This window comes from Amborella trichopoda, chromosome 1 (genome assembly GCF_054954075.1).
Source record: "Amborella trichopoda isolate Santa Cruz 75 chromosome 1, AtrichopodaSantaCruz75HAP2 v2.0, whole genome shotgun sequence".
NCBI lineage: Eukaryota > Viridiplantae > Streptophyta > Magnoliopsida > Amborellales > Amborellaceae > Amborella > Amborella trichopoda.
In genome coordinates this window covers 7,817,730-7,838,294 of record NC_142336.1, presented here as the reverse complement: position 1 = coordinate 7,838,294, position 20,565 = coordinate 7,817,730, and the positions used below count along the sequence as shown (strand labels likewise).

At 34.3% G+C, this 20,565-nt stretch overlaps 1 protein-coding gene across 14 annotated transcripts; it reads right to left on the bottom strand.

The window, feature by feature from the left end:
• Positions 1–254: 254 nt before the first annotated feature.
• Positions 255–20,316, bottom strand: ASD1 (alpha-L-arabinofuranosidase 1). 14 transcript variants are annotated; one of them, XM_088859818.1, is made up of 19 exons: positions 20,211–20,316; positions 20,050–20,151; positions 12,316–12,509; positions 10,812–10,866; positions 10,112–10,323; positions 9,127–9,248; positions 8,859–9,012; positions 7,064–7,133; positions 6,045–6,190; positions 5,881–5,926; positions 5,710–5,762; positions 4,620–4,764; positions 3,860–3,978; positions 3,681–3,752; positions 3,502–3,605; positions 2,348–2,404; positions 2,034–2,232; positions 1,401–1,547; positions 255–641 (listed from the first exon to the last, which is right to left on the bottom strand). In XM_088859818.1, exons 2-19 carry the CDS (start codon positions 20,072–20,074, stop codon positions 522–524), a joined length of 2,040 nt encoding a protein of 679 aa, XP_088715944.1. In that variant the 5' UTR covers positions 20,075–20,151; positions 20,211–20,316; the 3' UTR covers positions 255–521. The 14 variants fall into 14 exon arrangements, 6 of the variants coding, with proteins under 6 accessions (XP_088715944.1, XP_088715949.1, XP_020518003.2 ...); XM_088859823.1 differs by having other exon boundaries at positions 12,316–12,506; XR_016050414.1 differs by having other exon boundaries at positions 4,620–5,325; positions 20,050–20,306.
• Between the last annotated feature and the right edge of the window lie 249 nt (positions 20,317–20,565).

Here is a 20,565-nt window from a genome sequence, read left to right as displayed (position 1 = left end):
CAGATCAGCGATTTTTTTAACTCTGAATCCAAGAGTTAGAAAAATGCCCCAATCTGTTCTTTGAAAAACAACATCTTCTCTTTATGTTTCAGCTGGTAAAAATTGGAATTTCACAACCAGTCATCTCCTAAATTTCCTCCAGATTTCTTTTTCAAAATCTACAAGCAAGTAAAACAAACTGTTCCCCTTTAGTAACTGTTGATCCACCTAAACTTAAACATCATTTTAAGGTGACATAAATTAAGCTGGCACCATTAAAAAAGACAAGCACTTAGAATCTATTTATAATTTATTTCTTCCAAGAGGGAAGCAATAATATATTTACATGAATAGAGTACTAATTTTCAGTCTCCAAATAATAACACAACCACAACAAATTGGCAATGAGAACAAGAAGCAGCAGCGATCAGAATTAACCGTAATTCGTGGCAATGCGTATGCCAATTCTCTGACAAGTGCAACTTTCTCTTTCTCTGCATCTTTTTCTTTCTGTCCCCTTCTTCTTGAGAAAAAGATGACAGTCATATAACTTGAAGTAGTTCCGGAACCACCGCAACATCGATTGCATTGACCGAGTGTGCAGAGAGGGTAATATTCATCTCGGGTCCGACATTCTCGAGTGATGTTTTAAAAGGTAGCACCTTCATAACCACATCAATGCATAAATATATGGAAAAAGTTATATAAGTTTGTAACCTTGTACTGTAGAAAACAGGGAGACCTCTAAAATCCATTAAAAAAGGTTATTCCGATGCTGGAAAAACCCTTTCATTCGATCATCTTGACCTCGAGATATACAGATGTAGAAAAAAAAAATAAAGTCCCATAAATGGTGTCGATGTGAAATATATTTTCAGATCATCATTGAAATTTCTGCTACCAAAATTACATCTTTTGATGAACTTTGGAGGTGTCTTGGATTTTTTAAGGTTGACATCTTATACAAACCACACCCTAAGTATATATTACTGAATAACCCAGTGGATTAAGAAACATAAAAGGGGAATGATCTGGCAAATATGAAATACCACTATCAAGAAAACCATTCATAGATACCCAAGAAATGAAGAATAAAAAATTGGAATAAATGGAAAATTATAGATGCAGTCGGTTGTTAACTTGATTCTTGGGTTCTTTCAAATAAGCAAACATGCCCCCCCAAAACTTGTTGGTTCTACTGTAAAGCGTGATTTATGACTTCTCTCCTAACTTGTAAAGCAACGACTAATTACTCCGGAAGTTGGTATAAATAAGGGAGGAAAACGAACATTTTGATTTGTTTGTGATCCAAGCAACATCGCATTTCAGTTACAGCAGCTTTAGTAACTAGAAATCAATAATTGAGCACTATAGGCAATCAAAATTAAAAGATATCAAAAAGGAAAATGCTGATGGCTTACCTTGCTTGGATTTTCAAACGAGTTTTCATCCATCACGTTATTGGAAGTCAGTACTGTCATCTTCGACCCTGACGAACGGATGCTGTTTGAGCTCAATCCAGTTATGGTAATGTTCAGAGGCACCACACTATCGCCAAAGTTAACAACCTACAATCATACAAGATATTTCAATAAAAGATTTCGTAAGCACTGTAAAAACATACACCCTAGCGAAACAAACATTTGAGAGGGAGAGAGAGAAAAGAAAAGTACGTACAGAAATTAGTTGAAATAACTAAATTTTGTTCTCCAACTGAAACTTTTGTGAAAAGTATATGCTACATTGTACTTCGTTTTGTGTAGATTTTCCTTCTTGCTTATTATAGCAAAAGTTTCCTAGAGATCTTAGTCCAATATCATTCCTTCCAGAGCTTTTCCTTTGTTGCTTGTTCTTTTCATCCATATAGTTTACAAATTTCGAATCAAATTAATCACAAAATTGATCCTAAAGATGTGTGGCAACATTGAATTGGCCAGAATGATGGTCACGTCGTTACTCATTTTCCAAATGCAAAGAAGGAACAAAAAATAAACAAACGTAACAAATCATGGAAGAATCAAGATTCCAACATTGATTCAGCATGCACTCAATACCTTTATCCGTAAGTAATAATTGTCATCCTCTGAGCTTTGCCAAATTATTGAAGAGGATATCAGAAGATTTGAAGAACCTCCTTGGATCAGGGAAGGAACAACAGTTGCACCATTTGATTCCTTGAAAAATTGCTGTACCCAATAACTAGGAGTCCCATAGTGATGAGATGAATTGAAGACAATGGCATCTGGGTTCCACCTTTTAAATGATCAAGAGGGTAAAAATGGTGAGCAACTTGCATTCTTCGCTTAGTTTGGAACAAAAGGGAATCCATCAATGTACATAAAAACTTGCAGTAAATTAAAGAGCATACCGTCGATCATTTGAATTGACAAAAAGTGGTGCATAGCTTGCCATCTCCACAATATCACTGCCCAAGGTAAAAACCAGCAATGCAACCACATAAACAACCATAAAAAAATTAAATTTACGAAGAAAAATATTTACGACTCAAGTTTACTTATAAAATACAACACATTATAAGTGGAGTAAGCATTCAGTAAAAGAGAAAATATGGAACATTATGGGGAGGAAGCATTCTTATTCATTAGCTTATATGTGTACACAGGTTTTACTGATTCACCCTTTTGTCAAAGTCATGCCCAAATTGGTAACAACAAACAAATTACATAGATATTCCTTTTCAAGCTTAGCAAAATAAATCTATTAAGTTTTGTTCTTTGTGCAGCATATACAATCAAACATAAGTGAGATAGAGTTAAACATCAGTATATGACAGTTCACATTGTTTTCTCCTTTAGGTAACTTCACATTTTCGGTAAAGGTAATAGTACCATTCAGAATAGTAGTTAGGGGTATTAGCAGTACACGAGTATCTATCAGAAATTCACTTACATGCCAATAGTATGGTACCATAGATAACATGCTCAAGATGTTGTGACATAAAATACCATTTCCCTCGACTACTCAATGTTTCTGGACGGATTATTTTCCGGGGCCAAATGTGAAAATGAACTATATGTCAATATCAAGATGACATGCAATCAAGCCAATTATTTAATGTTTATGGTGATGAGGGATCTCATACTCCTCGTTGATAATTATCACCCTTGTTTTAAAATTGTGGTCTCCCAATGTGACGAATACCCTTGGACACCTTGCTAATTGTATATATTTCCAAGGAAACGATTTGAACTTGGGCTAGGGAGATAGCAGGGGTTGCTGTATATGACAATAAATGTTACTTCATTCTTTTTTTTTCTTTGAATCCAATGGACTCCTTTGTATTTTATATGGATCTACAGATGCTAGTAGCATTGTATTCATATATACACACTATGAGGGGACACTGAGTTTCTATAATCTACTCCTCGACTACCTCTTTCTTTCAGCCATATCATTTTTTTCAACATGCTAACATACAGATTTGTAGAAAAACACCAAGGCACACAGAGAGTTCAGGAGCAATCAGTTAAGAAGATGGAATCAGCAAGAGCTTAAGTGAACCTATTCTTTTCCAGCCCAATAAGGAAACCAGCTTCTGCTATTGCTGCCAAGAGACTTCCAGTCCCAGCATCTTTTCCATTCACAGCATATTCACTAACAAAAATCTACAACCACAGAGTGTACATTAATCTTAATAACTGAAAAGGAAAAAGTCAAGCTTGTGATTCATGTTAGCACACCTTTGGTCCAGTACGTGGTGTATTATCGAATTGATGAGCCATCTTAAACAATTTGCTTGCTGAAGTGTAGACCTATCAATCATAGAAGACAAAGTTCAACACTTCAATTCAACTGTCAGAGCATTAGAAGCTTCTGCTGATTAAAAATATTCAAAAAGTGCTTCCTTTATGTATCTCACATGAAAATCATATAAATCAGCAGGATGATCCAGTGGATGAGAAGATCCATCGCAATTTGAGATGATTTTGATGTCAGGGTATGCATTTTTAAAGGCACTGTAGAACTTCATGTAATTTCCTGAATAAATATCACGTTGAATTCAGGTAAGAGATTGGAACCCAAAAGAACTGTAAAGTTACAACACTCAGTGATAACATACTTGAATGACGTTACCAAGTGAAGTCCATAAACACAAGCACCTTTAACCACATTAGAGGGATTTTCTTCTTTCTATTTAATGGGAAGCTAACATGCATAGATTCACTAGGCAATTAACATTTCAGGAAGTTGGACGAGCCTAGTTACATGATATGCGATAGTAAAGCATGGAAGATCAAAACTGTTTTCCACAAGAACCAATAATATGTTTTCCATCTCTAGTGATGGTACTCATTATGCTTGATTATCTTATAAAAACTAACATGATGCTTTCTGGTTAATTATTCAGTATCTATGGGCTAGAAGAACATATAACAGACAAGTAGTACCAAGTTCTATTCTTCAAGAATTTAAGCCGTCAAAGTATATCAGAAACTTAGATCTTAGGAGATTCACAAATTCCATACAAAGGCAGAAAACAATGCTACACCTTCACCAGTCTGCTTTACACTAATGGTGTACACAACATGCAAATTTTAAAATTGTCTCTGATAATAAAGTTCCACGAGGTCAACTTCAACATTTTTTAAAGAAGTTTGGAAGCATTTTTTTGTTCCAACCTTTGTAATTCTTTTTCCCACAATCTTCATTTCCAATTGCCACATATTTCAATGGGAATGGTTCTGGATGTCCCATTGCTGCTCGAACAGATCCCCATTTTGATTTGGAATCGCCTATGGCAAATTCAATACTATCAAGAGCATCCTGCAAGATATAACAATAATAGATGCATTCAGAACCCCCTAATGATTTCATGCAAAGTGAGTGGCAACATTAACCTGAATAGTCATTAATTTAAAACTATGGAAAAATAACAAAGAAACGACAAAAACCATTCTTGTTCTCATCAATGTCATATTGTAACTTATATTACCAAGCACACATTGATCTTCCTGAAATCCAATACTATATACTTCCTGAAAGACCACTGCTGCAGAAGTACTGACCCTATAGGATGAAAGATCTGAACTGCAAAGAATTTATTGGTACTAAAAGCTAATTAATAAGTGTGACATTCTTATTTCATTTGCAATTCAAAGGGCTAAGAGTCCTTTTTTCTTTCGATTGCCTCCCCCCACCCCACTCTTTTTTTTTTTTTTTGTTCCTTTCTCCAAATGGCCGATTTTCCGCTGGGACCAGAACACCAATTCATTCAGACCTGGCCTATCCATCACCATTTGTGGCTTGAGATTCAGTCGGTAATGAGGTGGGACATCTCGTACGTCATACCTATCTCCAGCAGGCGCAGCTACATTCTCATCGCGCCTACGGAGTAGGATTCCATCAAAACAAGAATGTCACTCATCTAGTGATAAGTAATAACAGACATCATATTTCACAGTGCAAAAGTTATCAAATGATGCTTAGAAGATAGGAATATTTTTGGGGAGTTATATATAGATAGTTAGCTTAGCTTAGTTTGACTTCATTATACCATGTTCCTCATACAATAACTTGGTCTTATTTTATGGGAATTGAAACTAAACATAAGCAGTCAAACCAAAAGTACTTTCTCGACACAGAACAACCAAAAAAATCTGCAATGTGATTTATTAACTAAAATTATCTACTAAATCAATTAAAGTAAGATCTTGTCATGGACTGCGAGCTCAATAAGTAACTGTTAATTTGTAAAATATCTTGACATACCTTTACAAACGGTAAAATGCTCGAAGATGCAACCTGATCTGTATGACTAATTCCTACAAAATAGGAAAAACATCAATCAAATGCAACATAAAATAGAACCGGCCACCAACTGTCCTAGATTGGGTGTATAAAAGAGTGCGATTACAGAAACTTATCAAAAAACAAGCGTACCATTATTGACAACCCATATAGGTAAAGCACCTAGATCCTCAGCAAGCTGCAGTTTGTAAACAACAATAGAGACTCAAAGTTAAAGTAGCAAAATATCAATAATGGAGAGGTTTTTCTAGTCAAAAAAAAAAATATTGCAATTCTGGAAATAATTACACGCATACTTGGAGAAACTCAAAATATCCCAGCCCATCATCGGTCCAATAACCCCAAACATCACCAAAGTGTCCAGGCCTTGTTTCCCATGGGCCAATGGATGCTCTCCAGCGAAATGCATTTCTTAGCCACTCACCTTCAACATAACAGCCACCTATGATCACAGGGGCGAAATTAATTTGTAAATTATTCAAGAAGTGTTTCATCTAAGCATCTAAAGGATAAGCCTTAAGGACAGCAAACCAGGCGATAACAATATAAAAGAAATATTATAATATCTAACAATAACTCATTCAAAAACAAATATTAGAGAGATATTGTGATAACTAAAAAAACTACTGTACCATAACATCAATATTTACATTGCTTTGACTTACTGAACCTTTTGCTAGAGAATTGAATGCACAACTTCCATTTTTAAGAAATGTGGGAGGTATTAAGACTGAAAAATTAAATGGGCTGCCCTCCCAACTACCTTCCAAGCTTCTAAGCAAACTACTGAGTGAAAAGCAAAGCAAGCTTTATATCAGGGCATTGAAAGTTTGTGATTCCAAGCTTTTCACTTGGTAAGTTTGTGATTCCAAGCTTTTCACTAGTTTAAGAGTAGTTTGATTGAAATTTTAAACTAGTGAAAAGCAAAGCAAGCTTCAAACATTTATGGCAGATTCCTTTTTCATTTTAACATCCAAAGTTTCAACCGCATGTATGTAAATATGGACTGCCATATCTTTCAATGCCCTGATATAAAGTTTGCTGTGGAAAAATATGAAAAGATATTAAAAAAATAAAAAAATTCTTTAAATTAATTGCAATCCTTTTGCAAATGAACAGAAGGATTTCAAAGGCATAATTACTGTTTAACTAGAAATGATTGGTAGTTAATTTCACTGCACTCTACAAATATTAAATCATGTTACTTATTAAAAGCAATACCACCCCTTAAAGACCATTTAAACAGTTATAGGTAGCCGCAAACCTAAACGGCTTGTTATGAAGATTTTCAGTCAAACCCATTTGTTGAATATACCTGGAAATCGCATAAACCGTGGTTTTATATCAGCAAGCATATTTAACAGTCCCTCCCTGAAGCCATGCCCCTGGTATGGACAAGATGTTAATGATAACCAATACTAATCCAACACAACAAGTGAATGATATAAAATCTACAAGGACGTCCTCCTTTGAACAAAAAATGGTCATTAAGATTTAGGGAAAGCTTTACATGTGACTCCATCATATAATATATAGATATGACCCCTGCTCTCAGCCATCATATCTGAGTAGATAGCTAGGATAGCTTAAGTCACAATGCCACAAGTTGGCTCTCGAGCATCAAATCTTGATCCGACGGCTCAGAGTGTTTTATTTTATAAATCATTTTGCAACAAAATTTCGGGCATGCATACATCTGACATGGGCGCACATGAAAAAATAAATAAAAAATATTTCCTTTGATGGAAAATTACCACAATACCCTTGGACCTTTTGGGGGTATTTTGGTCATTTATTTTCATGAGAAATATTTTTTAAAATTTTTTCTAGGTGCGCCCCAATAAGAAGATGGGATGCCCCAAATTTCACTCAAAAATATTTTGCATAAAAAATAACAATAAAAATCAAACAATGTTTTGGTTTGACATTGTCACATGAGCAATCCTAACCATCCATTTAGAATCAACGGCTGAGAAGTGGAGTCACATATAATTTATATGTGGGTGGGGTCACACAGAAAGCTTTACCGCGAAAAACTCCCAAGTCTTCTTTTAGAAACAGAGCTTTGTAATATGAGCTTTCTTCCCCATATGCAGATCACAATGAGGATTAAAGTGAAATATAACTCCCAAAAAAAAAGCAAAACAAAATTGTGAATGATTGATGGTAAGGGATGAAATCAAAACGTTTATCTACAGCCGATACAAACACTTAAGAACAATAACTTTCATAGAGGAAAAATTAATCGATTCACAGTAGACATGTCACACCTAAGCATGAAAAAGAAGTCTACAGAAACTTTGGGCCTCTAAGTTTAGGTGTAAAAGTATTAAGAAGATGGAACCTGTAAGAGGAGGAAAAACTTCAAGGCTGGTCTTCAGTAGAAAGTGGAATAAGCAGCGGGCACAAGTACAAGAACTGAATACTCAATGAGTTTATTTCATGGGAGATTTTCAAATTTCTTGTTTTGTTCAAATATATCTTCAAGAGAAGCATTGTGAAAATTTAGAGAACCATAAAAATGACAGAGAAAAGGCACAGTACGGAAAAGAATTCATAAAATATTAAAGAAAAAAGTAATTCCAAATATTTGAAATGTATGTAAAAAAAAACATTTGAAGTGTATGTTGGATTCAAGGGTCCCAACAAGGTAGGTTGACCATGAAATACCAGGAAAAATAATAGACTGCAGGGATTTAAATAGTAGGTTGGCCAAAAACAAAAGAACTACAAATCCCCATGAATGAAGAGCACTTAAATTTTACAAGAGTAATCTCTTTTCCTCCAAATTTTTACTTTATAACAAATAATTATATTTTTCAAGTACAAATACCTCACACAAAATTCTAAATATTTTCTTGGCAAATAAGAGAACATGATTGCACCACCAAATTTCTAGTTATATATAACAGCATGAGTGGAGAAAAGGATAAGATTCATCACCTGGAGAGAAAAATATATATTACATTCAACCCATAAAAATATTCCCATCATCCATTTCAACACTTCATTTTCAAAATCGAAAGACTGTGAGCTTTGTTTCACAGGTACAGAAATCTTCAGCTCTTTTTAGCTGACCAGAAAGGTTCAGGGGAAATTCGTTGCCGTACCTTGTAAGTATCTAATGGCATAGCCGATACTTGATCAATCCAAATTGAACCCATTTGGGTGGTAGTCAATGAAAGTATTGCATTATCGTCGGATCCCTTAGACTCCAATAGAAGTTCCTTCTTTGTCCACTTCTGCACATCAGAACTATCAGCTCTGCAGAAAATGTTGCAATAGAATAAATAGAATGTATAGATTTTACATCGAATCTTGCTTAAAAAAAAAAAAAACACCATATTAGCAAATACAAATTGAATAAATTTTTCTTACATAACATTAGCAGTAGCCAAGCTTCGTAATCCATCTGAACTTGTAAATGCAACTGTAAGGTTCACTGATCCAGTTGACCTAATGTAGAAAACAACTTTATAGCTCTGCCCTTGTTCAATGTTCTGGAGAGATGGAGATGTATGAGGATCAAAAGGGCTATGTAATTAAATAGTGTCAGACTAAGATTGCAAATATGCAGACCTACCATCAGACAACCTTCCTCAAAAAAAATATGTAGACCTACCACCATAAAGGTAGTGTCCAAGTGAATCAAGTCACTGGGATCTCTCATACCAAAATTATTAAGAAACCATTAAATTACAATTAGAAATATTTTTCAGGAATGGAGCATATAGAGGACAGAGATAACAAGCATCATGCAGATTTCTAGAATCTTTGCATTTATATGAATGAAAGCCAGTTAAGCACTTATTTGACACAGAAATCAGCAGCTTCCGTTTATATGTGGAGGATCATACCATGACAATCGGCAGAAACCAGCCAAATTTCGGAACAAATCTATAATGAACCAACCAAAATTTAGAGATAGTACTCCTATTCACTTCCCAAAGCAGTATCCTGTTTTTCTACATATGAAGCTAGAATACAGAATCTATTTCGATAAAATCCATAATTTTTCCTACTTCCTTTTAAAATCAGTAATTTTTATGAGTGAATATCACAAAATTGGTCTGATATATGAATAGATCGGTTCCACCACAGCCTAAGCATCTCTGTTTCTGCACTGTTCAATTCCATTCTGAGAATCAAATAATATCATCAAGCCTTTTAGAAACTTAAAAAGTCGAGGAACTAAAGAACCAAAATATGATATGAAAATAATCAGTGTATGCAAAGGCTCATTGGCCTTTGCTATTAAATTGTAGGTTTTGTCAAAGCAACATCACAAATGTACCTAGTATAGAAAAGGAAGAAGAGGGAGGTGGGGGTGGAATGATTTTGAATATGACAAGAGACAACATACCATGCCCCAAAACCCAGGATTGTATATTCCAACTCCATCAGATGGACAAATATTGGAACCTTCAATATTGCATAACACTTCCATCCGGAGTGCAATTTGATTACGAGGGAAACAAGAGGAACGATCAGTCGATACAATTAATTGTGATTCATTACCAATCACAGACCAAGGGTCAATATTTGATGGAGTGTTGAGCCCACCAGCTTCGAAACCTGAAAAATGAATTTTGTAAGCTCACTAAGGTAGTCACATATGATTGCACATCAAAACTTGAAGAGTTGTTGTGATACATTTACATGTACTAAATAAGCTGCGACAAATTTCCATAACTTGAATGAAGCAATTCCTTGGAATGAGTGTACATATATACCCCCGTGTATACTACTTGCATAAACATACATAACACTGCATATGTATATAAGTATTCCAGCATAACCTAGATAGACTTGAATACATAAAAATGCAAACAAACATGCATGCATATATAGCACACATTTATATATACATATGCAAATATCTACAACACATGCAGACACAAATGAAGACATACATGCAAGCACAAAAGACTACGTTCTTTCTAGACATTAAAATACAATGAACAGAGGGTGAATACAAAAGGTCATTAACATATTTTGATACCGTATAATCATCAAATTCTAAGCCCTTTGGGGATCTAAGAACACCAACAAGCAAGAATTACCTCTATTGTTTACAAGCTCACTCCATATTCCACCAGCCCCAGCATGATTAATCTCCTGCACACAAAACGTTATGCTTAAATGAATGGCAATTCCAGAAAAAACATACTTGTTTAACCAATACAAAAAATGTTGTACACGAAGACGAAACATATGTAGAAGAGGGATCCCCTGTAGATAAATTCATAGACAACAAAGCTTTAGGCAATACTTTGCAGCTGGATGGGGAAATATTCAACCGACAATTCATCAATGAACTAAGAATTCAATGGATAGATCTTATTGATTGAATAAGTTCTAGTGAGTTGTGCGCCTTGACTATTGACAAATTGTTTTCAAATTTTTTAAAGAAAAATACTGAAGCCCAAATGAATTTCTAGCTCATAGAGGATCTTCTTTCCTTCTCTCTCTCTCTCTGTTTTTTTTTTCCCTCTTTTTCTTAATGATATTTCTCATGCTTATAAAATGGAATAGCTAATTCCAAAGAATTTTCCCTTTCCATGGTGTTTCTAGGTACTTGAAGCAACTACTTTAGCAAGTATTATGTGCTAAAAGAAGTCAAACTAATATGACCGGCACCTAAAATTTATTATAATTCCCACCTGATCATATGAAAAAACTTAAAACTTTACAGCATCCGTTTGTATTTTTCCCTTTGTAGGTTTTCTTGCGTGTTTTACTTTTCTGAAAACCAATCATATCAATTCTTGAGTTTAACAAATGCGAAACACAAATTTGAAGAAATAAAATATAGAGAAGAACTAGACATCATTCACCAATTTAGAATGATCATTTTGGCATCTCAATTGTTACGGATCAAGTATTGCCATGCCCAATTCACTCAAATGGATCACTATATATTCCTAAATAGCTTTACTTGCATTTCTCAGGCCAGAGGTTGTTTTACAATTAGGACATGTAGTCAGTGGGTCTACTATATGAATCCACTCCCACCAAGTCAGTAACATCAAGAGAAGATTGAATACACCCCCAGGCTAGTCGAGTAAAAATCATAATCATTTTGCAGTAAAAGGTTTTTCGTAACAGCACCACAGTACCACTCATTTTGATATGCTGAATGTATTAGGAATAGTTAATAAAATTTACCTCAGATACCAAGCAATGACATTCTTTCATGAATAGCACATTAATGAGGTGATAATAACATGTAAACCACAAGAAATAACAAAAAAAATTGCCCTAAATAAATGCTCCAATTTTGTACCAGTCATCAATCAATTGCCAAAAAAATTAAGGAATTATAGAACCAGATATACCATGGTTCTAAGAAAAAGGTAGTGTTTCTGTTTTCTGCCTCCAATAACTTTCAAGATCAATCGAATTGAGTTAATTACAAAACCCATGGGGTTTCACGGCCCTTTCTCACATGTCAACAGTTGGATGATAATTAGTTAGTTATTATGAGATCGCTGAAAGCTCGTTACAAGTAGTTTTGAAAAAGCAAACTGGAAAATGATATGGCCATTTGAAAATTCAGAAATTCACCTCAAAAAATATGCCAAAAAGTGTCTCTGGGATTTGTCTCCCAGAATTGGCCTGAGCATCCACGATCAACTGAGTAGCCTGTTTTTTATCTGCAGCAAAGGCTTCAGTTTCAGAGAAGACGCATATCCCAATTACTCCAAAAACAAGAAATCCCAAACAACTTCCAAGGAAACCCATCTTCAGCTTCTCCACTGCTACAAAAACACAAAAAAAAACCAGACTTCAAATTCCAAATAAATTAAATTAACAGAGGAATCAATCAAACAAATGGTCCTCATAGTTCATTTCAAACATAACCCATTTTCACCTTCTGAAACAAAAAGCAAAGTACAAAAAGCAAACTTCAAACTCACGTAGAAATTATTCAAACTAAATGAAAGTACTGGTAATACGCACTCAAAACAAAAATCAGAACAAAACCCACACTGAAATTCCCAGAATCTAAGCTAATAAAGGAATCAAAGAAATCAGTTTCTGGTCCTGAGGGAGGTTTCTAACAGTGCAAGAATCAATATGAGAAAACCCACATAAAAATTATCAAGCTTCTGATTTGGAGCAAAAGAAAAAGAAAAAATAATTCAGAGACAGAACTGAAGGATGGTCACAGGACATGACATTGATGCTTTTCAAGTATTAAGATTTCACAAAAAAAAAAAAATCCATGCATGCAAATAATCTTATTTTCCAATAGAAAACAGAGTAAGAACCCAAACCAGACCTGAAACACTCAAAATCTTCAGATCAAGAGAAGAAACTAAGAGAATGGGCTTCACATGCCAATAGAGATAAGCTTATCAGTGGTATAAATAGAGGTTTTTCATGCATATCCATAACAACTTGCTGTTAGAACTGCAGAGGCTTTAATCTGGTTAGGATTCCATGAAAAAGGAGGTGTTTGCCCATGCCTTCACTGTAAAAGGCCTCAACAATAACAATAGCACCATGGATCAATCAATTTATAGTTGACCAAAATATGATCAATTAGTTTCACTGGTTGTAGTTGAGTGAAAAACAAGAGAGAGAAAGAGTTGTTGAATTATTGAGTGACAAAAAAGGAAAAGTTGAGGAATTCATGAAACAATAACAAGAGTAGAAATGGAGTACAAAATTGAAAGGGAATACAAAATGAGATTGTTTTCGCAGAGGGGAAGACAGTGAGAGAGAGCAGAGGGTGTCAGCGGTATTTTAGGAAATGAAATGAAAGTGTTGTTTTTTGTGATTAAACAATGATTGAAGGGATAAATGAAACTTGAAGGAAAGACAAAAGGAAGGACATCTTGTTGATAAAGAAAAAACCAAAATTATCCTTTCCTTGAATTTTCAGCCACGGCCACTGACTTTGAGAAAAGAACAACCACTGTCTATGAAGGCGATGTTAAGGGAAAATGTTTGTATAGAGCCGAGGCTCTAAACAATCAAATTAGACCTCACCTCAAAAATTTCACTAGAAGAGGTTGTTTTTGATGCTCAACTACCCTCAAATTGATCATCTTGACATCAAGATGCTGAACATGAGAAAAAAACGGATTCCAAGTTTTGGAAATAGTGCATCTTGTAACGCATTTTTGGACCATTAGTTTTCAAGATTTTCATGTTTTTGTAGATATGCTCGATTTACAATATTTTTTAAGCTTTAAATTTTATAATTAAAAATAAAAATATATTTTATGGCTATCACAAATATTTTCAGTATTGAAACCATATTTGTCAACACTATTTGAAGTTGCACTTTATTTTGTTTGGATCAGCTCACCCGATGTTAAGTAGGGCGCCAATATAAAATTTTGTCAAAATTTTGCATGAATTTTGAATCGAAGTTATTTGCTTATGAGAATGGCCTTTGGTAGAGCAGAATAACAGACCTTTGTGTAGCAAATTTTAAATAGTTAGGATAATGTTTGATGAGGTGATGGGTTGTGTAAGTAGGCAACCAACATAAACTTTGTTAAAAAAATTTATGAATCCTGAATCTAAGTTATCTGCGAGTATGGCTATTGATAGAGCATATCAAGATTCGTATAGCTTATCCTAAATAGTTAGAAACAAGGTTATGATGATCTCTCATTTTTTCAATGAAAGCTTACCGTTAACTTTCCAAAAAAAAAGAAAAAGAGGAAAATATTATGATGATCATGATTATGACTCTTTGTCTCTAGTTTTTTTCCGTTTATTAAACATTTATATGTTTTGATGCAACAACAATATGATATTTGTATTTTTATCCATAAAATAGGCAGGATTCATATTATTCGAGATACGGCAAAATTATTTTATTATATCATAAAATTATACTATTATATCGAATAAGTATATTAAGTACCTTGTGTCAAAACTGAGAACATCTATGGCTCGAATCTCGAATATTCTCTTGTTTATTACCTATGTCTACTGTTTAGGCAAGATACCATTTCCAATTTTCACTACAAAACTTTAGAAATTCGCATTGTTTTTGTCCAAAACGTCCTGCAATTATTTGTTTTAGATGTTAAATCCCAAAGAAAGAAATCTGGTTATAGTTTTATATTTTTCATATTTTTGTTGTTTATTTAATTTTCTCAATAGGTGGATAGAGACGGAGATACAGTGCTCATCCGTATTAATTAAAAAAAAAAGAAAGATGATTTCCCTAAAAGGAAAATCATTTTATTTGACCCCAATAGCATCTAAGATATACGTGATCGCACCTTTTAGCGGTTGGATACGAGGCAAATAGCTAGGATTGTTCATAAATGTTATGTCAATCATTGTTTTATTTTTCGATTTTTTTCTACAAAATATTTTTGGATGAATAATAAAATTAGGGCAAACTAGGAAAAAATAATTTTTTTTTGTAAAACTAAATGACCAAAATACCTCTACAATTTATAGGGGTATTATAGTAATTTTTATCACTGAAAATATTATTATTATTATCATGTGAACCCATCAAATATGTACAGAAAAAAATTTCTTTCAAAATTATTTGTCGAATAAAATAAAAACAAAAAACCAAAAATTGTTTGATCAAAATTTGGTAATTGAGAGCTAGCTTGTGACATGTAACTGAAGTTATCTCAGAGACCAAGGATCACATACACTATATATGTGGCTAGATTAACGGTGGCTAGGTTAACACATAGAGAGAGACATATTACATAAACATCATTAAAGCCTTTTTTCCAATATCAAACTATTTTTCTATAGTGAGTGTTGTTTTTCGTTCACTTTATTGGGCCTAGAGAGTGTGGTTTCATGCAGGTGGCGTGGAGCATCCAGTATACAATAAGAAATCGTAGTCATCTTTTAACTGTTGAACTACAAATCATATTTGCTAATAACATAGGTATACGATAGTAAAAAAAGACAACAACAAAAAAAAAAACTCTCGAGTATAAAACAGTAAAAAAAGACGACAACAAAAAAAAAACTCATACTTCGCATGGCTATAGACCCGACCAGACCATAAATCATCCGGGATAGACCCGAAATCTGACTGGACCAAAACCTAGACCCAAACACTATGGATCTAAGTTTCGATACATCCGATCCCAAACTATACCGGACCCGTTACCACCTCTAATCCCTTGAGAAGGCCTGACAGCTATGATGAAGTTAAGAAGATTAACACCGGCAATAAATTGGACCACAACAAAAAGTGCCCTCTCGGTCTCTCTCTCTCTACTTGTTTCTCACTCTTTCTATCCCACAATGCCTTTCTCTCCCTACTCTTCCCCCCATCCCTTCTTTCCGCTCATTATTTCTTTATTTCTTTCTTTTTTATGAAATGGAAGAGAAAGGTATATGCATGACACTCTCCATTGATTGGTTGAATTTAGAGCCGGAAAATTTAGAGCATGGAGTTAGGAAAAGAGTCCGGGTTAAATTGGTTAGCGTTTGGCGATTTGCAATGTAGATCTTATGTGGTTAGCGTTTGGCGATTTGCATCGTAGATCTTATGCTCAATTCCTACCAAGTGAATTAACAAAAATTTAGAGCATGGAATTTCATTAGGGTTTGTTTTGGGATCTTTTACGACGTGTGATTGCCAAAATAATTTCGGCCGGAAACTTCATTAATTGCCGGAATTTGAGCCTGGAATCACCGTCGAGCCCTCTTTCCTGAGAACAAAAAAGGGATTCTCATATTTTTGTCATTTCCTTCCATGTGCTTCTCACTTCTCAGTTTTCCATTGGAAAAATGGGTGTAATTTTCACCATTAATGGCGTGAAATTAACCCTGAACTTAGAATCGACGGAATCGGCAATTTTAGTCCCAAAACATTTTTAAAAAATTATTATAAATCTCTAAAAATATATTCTTTTAGTTTCTAAAAGAATTTAGGAGTGTTGCATTATGTATTTTTATTACTTTGTAAAAATAAATGAATATTGAGATAATGTTTTCATGTCTGGATGTATGTATAATTAAAATAAATAAAAAATACGACTTCGTTATCATTGTAATAAGTAAATTTTTTTTTAAAATAAATGTTATTCAAAAAACAAAAAGGTATGGTCCTCACAAATAAATAAATCTAATATGTAATAATTAGTGTGGATAGAAATATAGAATATAGAAATATAAATTTACAATCATATTTTAATAAAATGAATAAATAAATTCATACTTGAATTTAGGGATAATTGCTAAAGCAACTAAAAATAAATTCTTAAGTGGTATAAATTAGTGTTATTTCTCTCTTAAAATATCCCATAAACTAATATTTTTTTAATATTCAATAAACTAATGTTAGCATATATTTTTTCTTAACATTCTATACGTTAATATTATTTTTTTAATCTTAATTAGCTAATAACCTAATATTAATCATATAATGAAATAATCCATGAGATAATAGCCTAAATATTAATCTCTTTATTTTGATTTTTGAGTAAATAAATTTAAATTTTTTTTTGTAGAAATATAAGAGTGGTGGGCCCTATCACCCAATTATTATTTTTTAAATTTTTTTTTTTTATCATGTAATTTAACGGCACCATCCGGCGTATACCCCTCTTATTGATGGCCCACCCGTCCCCACTTAATCGTATTAATGTATACGTTCATTTAATGCAACAACGCCATTTTCTTGGGTTGGGCTATGACAATTGTCAACAAAGACATGTGGGATGGAAACAACATATAAAAAAGGAGTGGAAACAACTTAAGCAATAATCAAATGTTTGGGAGTAGGCCACTTGCGCGAGGTTCACCGTAAGCACGTGGGAAACCACATGTAAGCAAACAATATGTAATGTATTGGAATTTTTTATAATATTAAAATGGTACTGACGAGCGAGACCCAATGATGGGTGGCGTCAGCATGGCGATTTAAAAGCCAAGCGGTTGAATTGTGTGTTTTTTTTCGATCGGGGATGGCCGGACGATACTCGATTTGGATCGTCCGATTTTGAATCGGGTGAATATTGATAAAAAGTAAATTTTTCCTTTGGATCTAGGCAATACACGATCCGGATCGGTTGAACAGTGATAAAGAGCAATTTTTTTTATCGAAGTGTTATATAGACTTTTTTCTTTCCCACACTTTAAGATGTGAGATTGATATTAGTAGACATACATTGTATATATCAATATTTGGGAAAAAAAGATAAGTAGAATGTGGGAACAAAGAGATAGACATTCTTTATTAATATGATGGCGATATTAATATGATGGGGATGATAGAGATGAAGATGGAAGTAGAGAGAGTGACAAGGAGAGAGAGATATTGATTTTAATAAGATATATTTTTCTATTATGAATAAAGATTTGATCAGAATTTTATCAAGTGGTACCAAGCCGTGGTTCTCTCTCAATAATTGAAATTTGGAAGTGGTGGACATGGGGATCATTAAATATGTCTCGGTGGTCCTCATTCAGGAGCCATCACAATGTGAGATGGCCGTAATTTGCAATCCTAATATTTGGGTATGGTTTTTATTTATATTTGTGGTTATTCAGTCTAAAAGGATGGGTCGCAGTGGTTCACGACAGTGGTGCCAATAGCATATTAGGGGATTTAAAAATCATATTTTTCTCTCATTGAAAGTAAAGTGGAACGCATATTAATCCAATCATTTTTTTGGCTCTCTTAATGTTATGTTAAGAGGTTTTCTTCTTTTTTTTGTCTTTTGAATATGTGAACTTTTGGAGTAAAAAGAATTGTGATTTTCTATGGTGATGGAATCTATGATTTGGGCAACTCTCTAGCTTAGTTTTGTTTTCATCTGCCTGATTGGAAGATTCTAAAATAGAGAAATATTGAATATAAAGCACATTTATCTTTGTGATTGAATATAAAGCATCTTTTATACATTAAGAGAGACACAATGCAGCATAAAAAGAGGAGGGTGAGGGTTATGAGGGGTGCTTGATGATGGATTATTCACTGCACATTATTTGAGAGAGTTCAGAACGAAAATACTGAAGTCTCAAACATTAAAGATGTGAAAAAATTCCAGTGAGATTACTGAGTATTTCTTCCAAGTCGGTTTCATTCAAATTTTTAGAAAATAATCAATGTGCCTATTTTTTTACTTTATTTATTTTTTTATATTTTTTATCTAAATTTTTTTTTGTTTTTATATTTGATGATTGATGTTTTTCATTATTAAAGCGGAATTAAGGGGTTACACTTAAGAGCAAGCGCGCTTCTTTTACAACATAGAAGTTCTATCCTCCCCTTATCCAACCCTCCATTCTGAATAGAAGGCTAAGATTGTCCCAATCAAATTGTCCCGTTTCTATACTATTTTATTTTAAATTTTTTTCTATAAAATATTTTGACACCAAATTTTGGACATCCATTTCTCTATTAAACTCACACTAGCGAAAAATAAAAAAAAAAAAATTCAAACAAATAAAATAATCAAAATACCTTTGAAAGTCTCAAAGGGTATTTTGGTCATCATATTTTATCAAAAAATTATTTTTAATATTTTTTATAGGTGCACCCCAATGAGAAAATGGCTCGTACCAAATTTCATATTCATAAAATTTGTATAAAAAAAACTAAAAATAAAATACTTTGAAATGTCAAAACTACGATCAAACGATGAACGGCTCTCTTGATCAAAATTGAACGGCTAGATGGTAAAAGGATGATAGAACTTCTATGCTGTAGGGAAAGCAGGTAGACACATATTGCAAGAATTAGGGCTGTCAACAGTTCGGGCCTCACCTAGATTTGGATCCGACCCAAAAACGTCCTACAAGGATCAAGACCCGACCCTGACCCGATTTGGGGTCATGTGACTTAGACCTAGGCCTGACCCGGGTTCAAGTCCTTTGGACCTAGACCAAGAGTTTAGAAATTAAATAAAAAAAAAATGTATATTTTCGGTACTGTAAATACATATTTTTATACCCGACCTGCGTCTTGGACTTGGACCCGACCCCGCGGGGTCCAAAACTTGGAGGCGAACCAAGTCTGAGTCGACCTATCAGGTTGGCAGGTTGACCCAACTCTATTACCAAGAATAAAAGAATGTGTTGAGTCGCACAACAAAAAATTCACACTCACATCAAACATTGAGTGCACAATGCCGACTAAGGGGGGAAACAAAAGGCGTTTTCTGGTCCTCCCTTCGCAGGGAACGAAAGGCGTTTTTTTTATCCCCCTTCGCCTGGGGGTTGCTAGTGAGAAGCAAAAAAGACGAAATAACACGCACATCAGAGACCTCACGCACATCAAATCTAGAAAGAGAAAACATCGATGACGTACAGAAACTTAGCAGAGTACAAAACCAGACTTACATCCACGATGCTGCAGTCCTTTCATCAGTTCCCAAGTCACCCTCTCTGTCAACAGTAATCGGATCCCTCTGTTCCAACGGCCACACAATACACCCTCTCTCTCACACGCTGGTCCGGTCCGATCCCTCTGTTCCAACGGCCACACAATACACCCTCTCTCTTACACAGTAATCCGATCCCTCTGTTCCAACGGCCACACAATACACTCTCTCTCTCATAGAAGCACCTCACAATGATTTTCTCTCTCCCTCACGACCTCTACCGGCCTTGAAGGACCTTATGTCCTAATGCCTCACGCCCAATGGCCCCCCCCCCAATCTTTTGTAAGACCTCAATGTAATTACAATATAAAGAAAACCTTGCCAATAGGATAAACATCAATTGAAGTCAACTCTTCCATCCAACTACGTGGACGCAATCTCTTCCCTCAACAAAAATATTCTTCAAATGCTTTAATATGGGTAGGCCATCATCCCTACCATACAAGAGGCCTAAGCTTGTAAGGCACGGTTAATT

Bases quoted from the DNA above. Each gene is read 5' to 3' on its own strand.
- ASD1 (XM_088859818.1), bottom strand. From the start codon at position 20,074: ATGAAAGGACTGCAGCATCGTGGAT. The intron at 7,134-8,858 runs GTACGGCAACGA...TGTCCATACCAG, and splicing joins TGCCATTAGATACTTACAAG to GGGCATGGCTTCAGGGAGGG. The intron at 3,753-3,859 runs GTGAGATACATA...TATGATTGATAG, and splicing joins CTGATTTATATGATTTTCAT to GTCTACACTTCAGCAAGCAA.